The sequence below is a fragment of the Rhagoletis pomonella genome, unplaced genomic scaffold (assembly GCF_013731165.1).
Source record: "Rhagoletis pomonella isolate Grant_MI unplaced genomic scaffold, Rhpom_1.0 Rhpom_scaffold_00001, whole genome shotgun sequence".
NCBI classification, from domain to species: Eukaryota; Metazoa; Arthropoda; class Insecta; order Diptera; family Tephritidae; genus Rhagoletis; species Rhagoletis pomonella.
In genome coordinates, this window is record NW_023458555.1 from 35347548 (window position 1) to 35353518 (window position 5971).

The following is a 5971-nucleotide window of genomic DNA, read 5'->3' on the forward strand; positions in this document are numbered from 1 at the left end:
CTCCAGTTGCAGAAAGTGCACCTTCATCCCCACTTTCAACATCTTCATCATGAACACGCTTCTTTACATCTTCCATTTTTTCGATATATGTAATTTGCACTTTCTGCCTTTTGTTCGCCGTTTGACTGCCGCCGTTTATTTGTGTATGTATGCGTGTGTGACTGATTTTTTCAACGAGAATTTTCGCTAACAAAGATGTTTTCTTTGATATTTGCGCTTCCGCCAATTATTTGAAGATAATTTTGTTTTTAAAAGATTTTAAAACTTCATAAGCTATTGTGGACAAACACTTTTAAATTTTTTCTTCTAAAATTTATGCAATTGTCGATTAATTAGCAGCAAGCACGAAGCACGGCGTCAGTTCTATTTGTTACCCTTTTTCAAAATGAGCTCCGAAAGAAAGTGACAAAGAATAAAAGCGGATGGACAGGCATCAGTGTTCACAAAGTGGCGCGCAAAGGTAAAATAGTACTAAAACAGGTTTGCGTTTGTACACAAGTTATGTGTGTAATTGTGCTAGAAAGGATTTCCTGCTAGACAAATGGTAATTTTAATTCACTTTAAAGTCTGTTTCTATCTGTTAGATAATGAAATGCAAAGGCAAAAGCGTTTTTTGTTCATCAACTGTACGCCGACAGTACTCTTTTGCTAACATACAACCCTTTTATTTGCAAGCTTCGCCGGTCGTGCAATTTTTTGCAAAGGCCACCCTTAATAATTCGGTTGTTTTCAAGTTGTTTTTTTCAAACATCGTCAAATATCGTAAATCTACGTTCTTTGTAGTTTGTACAGTGCTCCCAATTTCGTTTTGCGTGCTTAGCCCTCGTGTGGCATATGTAGGAATTTCAAGCAGGAGCATAAAAAATTTGTTTGTTCAAATACAAGTATAGAATAGTTTTAATTAACGATTCTAAAATATTTTGTTGAAAATTTGTAAATAAAATATATTTAGGGAGACTGATGAGCGATATTCTTCCGGAAATTTATTTAACATATATAAGTTTCACTACCAGATGGCGCTGTCAAGCTTCGTTTGCTTTCCTTCACAATACCCAAACATTATCTTCAAAGGTGACATAACTCAAAATTACACGTTTATCAGAAAATGCGATAAACTATTTGTAGCACATGCTAATCGTTTGGGCAAGGGAGACTTTACCTTAGATTTTTTTTAACAATTTATAACAAAAATTTGCTCCAGCTTTTGTTGAACGGTAAATAAAAGCTCTGCGTACATTTTTAGTGCATTATTTCAAAAATACCAAATTTTGAATTGTGTCACTTTTATAAGACCGTGGAAATACACCTTGGGCCAATTTTGGCGACTGCCTTCGTCGGGGATGAATTTGCCAGGGATGAAATTAATGGTACCTACGCCTTCTAAACAAAGAGATATTCTGTTATTGCTGCTTTTACCTTCCTTCAAATAAATTGCCTCTGCGTCAAATATTTGTTTAAGTGAATATTATTTCGTTTAAATGTACTTTTCCTCATTTAGTGAGTTCATTTTTATTATAACTTCGTTTTCCTCGTGCTAGTGGCATAAAATTAGTGCTGCCAACTCCAATAAGAATGATCCAGAAAATGAAAAAAAAATGGAAACAAATGAAAATGGTACTGAAAATGGGCAAAATTGAACAATAACCGCGCCTACCTCCCTGGTAGTTTTCAGAAATACGAAAACTGCATATTTTAGTAACTACTTTACTTGTTCACACTTGCCTGGCTATCAGGTTATCTGGTCAAAAATTATTTTTCTGTAATGTATTTTATTCTTGTAAACTGAAAACTAAATATATGTAAGCACATAACCAGATATCCTCACGATTTAGAGAATACAAAGGTTGCGCCGATCTCGGACCGCTATTCCTCTCTTAACGAATTTGACAGAATCGTTGTTTGCATGACGTCACACTTGTGCAACTTGTTTACGTTTTCCTTGCAACATTTTTTCTTCTTCTTCCATTCTTGCTCACGTTTTGGCATTTCTCTCTCGCAATTGCACCAGTGTGACGTCACACAAAAGTTATTCTCAAAAATCCTCTCTGATCGGCCCAATCTTGTATTCTATCATTCTTGAGATAACCTGATAACTAGGCAAGCGTAAAAAACCACAATGATTTTTAGACGAGAAATGGGTTAGGTTAGGTTACACTGGCCGGCTGATGCGCCTTACATAGACCCATTGGCCCTTTGTAGTGCCAGATGGAGGTCCGTGTTACTGCGATCTAAAGTAGTTGTCGTATAGGACGTCAACGCTTTTCGCGAAGTTCAAGAGAGCCTTAATATCCAGTTTTGAAGCCTCCTCTAGTCCTTTGAACTGCGAATCTCCGAGATATGTAAGACGAGTTCTAGCTAAGGCCGGACAGATACAGAGGAGGTGTTGTAACGTCTCACTCATGCCTTCCTCCCTACACTTTCTGCATGCGTCACTGTTACTAATGCCCATTCTGCATGCATGGGATGCCAGTAGGTTGTGGCCCGTCATTAGGCCAACAACTGTCCTGCAATCCCTGCGTGACCGTATAAGCAAGAAATGAGTGTTTCCTTTGCTGCTATTGCACATGATCTTGGTGGTTTTGCATGTCGCTAAAGCGTTCCATCTCACCCGGATGCGGCACTCAGCTCTTTCGGAAATTTCATTATAGATCGTTTTTAGCGACTTTTGTATTTCCTGTACTGGTTCGATAGCAAGACGGATGGCACTTTTGGCAATTTCATCAGCTATTTCGTTGCCTAAAATGCCCTTGTGGCCTGGAACCCAGTATATATGCAGTCGTTTACCCTCGGCCACCCTGTCTACTGCTTCCCTGCTTCTAAGAACATTTTCTGAAGAAATACGATGTGAGATTATAGCCTTAATCGCCGCCTGGCTATCGACATATATATTGATATTTTTTATATAGTTTCCTTCGTTGTTAGCAATCTCAGCAGCTTTCCCTATAGCGAAGACTTCCGCCTGGAAGATACTGCAGTACTCTGGAAGCTTGAAGGGTTGGCTGAGGTCTAGCTCGGCGCAGTAGACTCCGGCGCCCACTCCATCAGCCATTTTTGATCCGTCCGTATAGATGTTATACGTTCCGCTGGCGGGTCGCCTGGTCATGCGCCATCCGCCCTCCTTAAACGTAGCTTTAAACCCAGATGAAGCGTGGGGGTATGTGGTCAATTTTGTCCTCCATCCTCCTGCATATCGAGCTGTGCCCGAAGGTTCTAGCGGAGAATTCACCTAAGGCCATCAATCTCATGGCGGATTTCGGTGCAGTGCTCTCCACTGCGATGTCGATTGGCGGTAGGTCAAGTAGCCTTTCAAGTGCAGCCGTTGGAGTGGTCCTTAGCGCTCCTGTTATGCACAGTGCAGCGAGCCGCTGTACTCGCTCCAATGGTTTTCTATACGAGATTTTGTTGGCAGCGGTCCACCATACCAGAGCGCCGTAGAGCAATATCGGCCTTACTACCGCTGTGTAACATCAATGCATGAGGCCAGGGGATAGGCCCCATGTGGTACCCAGCAAATACGAAAATTTTCGAAATGTTCGATAAATCAGTAAATACTCACGCAGGGTTGCGCGAAAAAAATGGATGGCTAAAAATATCAAAAAATAAGAAAATATCAAAATATTCGCCATAAAAAGGCGTTTGCATTGTTCAACTTTGCACTATACTTTTGGCAATCGCTTTCAACAAAGTTGGTCGCCAGTCAACATTTAGCCATACAACTTTTTTTTCGTGCAACGCTGTGTGAGTTGAATGCAAAAGTTGAACGCAAAGTCGCCTCGTGCGAACACCTTTTAAAATTATGGCCACTTTTCGTATAACGGTAAATTTCAGATATACTCAAATTGATACTAACAACAATCCCTTGAAAAGAAGTAACATTATTATGGAGTTTTGGAAAATGGGCGTGATACGGCCCACATATAACTATGGCTGAATTTCTTTATTCATTCTGAACGTTTGGAATAAACTTTTTTGTTTACTTATTCTTTAGAACGTTCCTGATGATATGTTAACGTATATTTCAAACGTATTCTGTTTATTCCGGCTGTGAAATGGGATTATCCGGAATGTATAAAGAAACGCAGCCTATATCAATTTATCTCATTATGTCTAACTGAACGTTCTATCGAAGATGTTTAAAATACCAAGTAACGGTAGTTTTCGGAAAGGTGAAAAAACTATATTCAATACTTGCGCCGGGTAGACATTTACTGTTCGGCTCCGCCCGAACTTAGATTTTTATACTTGTTGTGCTTACAAATTACTTGTTAAAAAAAATTAGGGATTTGGCTTACTGACATATTCCTCTATAAATCTGTATTATGTATTAAATTTAACGCCCGAAAATTTGTTTTTTATTGTGCTATTATTTGCGTTTATTTTTCGGTACTTTTAAATCAGAGATTTCCATTACGATTAGTAATCATTATTTTTTTTTGGAGTTTTTAATTTTTATGATTATTTTAATTTTCTTATATAACCCAGCAATTAATAATTAATTATAATAAAAAACAAACATGATTAAATTGCCATTAAAAAAATGATCAAAAATAAAATTTAATCAAATATATTTTTTTTTATTTGTTTACTTTAATTATTTTTTCAAATAGACAAAGCTGTGTTTGGCAGGCAAATTTTTATAAATTAGTATTAAATAACTGAAATCAAATTAACTGTACGAGTAAATACTTGTAGAGGGCACATTGGAGCAGATCTTACATCTAGACATAGATATGCATATTGACCGCGTTTTTTGTTATTCTCCTTGTGCATTTATCTTATGTATATTAATGCGTTGCAATGTCTTATTCGCTAGTTGAAAATAATTAAAAATAATCAAACAAAATTTTAAATAAAATAATTATATCTATTAACCCTGTAATTAAAATAGTGCAAAAATAATAAAATAATCATGTAATTAAAATTTATTATTTAATTAATTTTCTTTTTTTGAAAGTAATTAATTATTAATCATTAAAAAGGTGCAAATAATCGTATTTAATCATCAAACGGTTACCCAAAAAAATATATGCTTTAATTAATAATAATTATGATTATTAATCATCGTTTAAATACATACCTGCATGCTGTGTGCGCCCTTTTTGCTCAAATAAAATCAAAACTTTGTTTATTTTATTATATTATTTTAATATATAAGTATTTATTTTTCTCGATTTTGCAATTTATATTTTTTTACTAGTTTTCTAAATTTGTTTTTTGTTTGTTTTGGAAAGAAAATTACATTTACATATATGCGTTTATTTTTAGGATTTTCTTTTTCGGTTCAAGTTTTGTCGTTTGTTTTATATTGGCTTTAAAATGTGGGTTCTTTACTAAAAAAAATAATAATAATGACTATATTTATAATGTTGCGTGTATAATGATAAGTGTTTAACAAATTAATATTTCATATATCTTAATACATATGCATGTATGTACATATTGTTGGCTTTTCATTTGTTAATGTGCAGTTTTATTACATTTATACAAATCGATTTGTTTGTTAGGCTTTATTTGGATTACTTGTTAAATTTTGAATTTGTATTTAAATTTTTATTTTTTATTTTTTTTTATGTGTATGTATAAATCGTTACCTTAATATAGAAAGGTTCTATCTCACATCGACGCTGAAATACAAAAAAAAAAAACGTAGCTAACTAAAAATCCAAAATTTACTTTTTGATTGATTATGATGTATTGCATAGTTTTATGCAATAAACAATTTTAGTTAGTTACGGCTTTTTTGCATTTCAGCGACGAGGTGAGATAGGGCCTTTCTAAATATATTAAGGTAACGATAAGCACGTATTTATGGATAGTATTTCTTTGTGTATGTACATATGTATGTATGTATGTGTGTTTACCCCGTAACGAAAAATCAGTCGCATATTAAATAGTTTTTTTCCCCTAATTATTTTCGCTGTTTATGGGCACTGCGGCCTTGATTTATTAATTTTGAGTTTTTTACACCGAT

The 5971-nt window shown here is 35.0% G+C and overlaps 2 protein-coding genes across 7 annotated transcripts in view; one reads left to right on the forward strand and one right to left on the reverse strand.

Moving 5' to 3' along the window:
* The window catches only part of LOC118743549 (chromosomal protein D1-like), a 1965-nt gene extending 1571 nt beyond the window's left edge, over positions 1–394 (reverse strand). Inside the window, exon 1 of the mRNA XM_036476318.1 lies at positions 22–394. Coding sequence (XP_036332211.1) covers positions 22–76 — 55 coding nt within the window. The 5' untranslated portion in view covers positions 77–394. The remainder of the gene's footprint in view (positions 1–21) is intronic.
* LOC118743508 (transcription factor E2f1) overlaps positions 1–5971 on the forward strand; it is a 279469-nt gene that overhangs the window by 207853 nt on the left and 65645 nt on the right. The gene's annotated exons all lie outside the window — the stretch shown is intronic.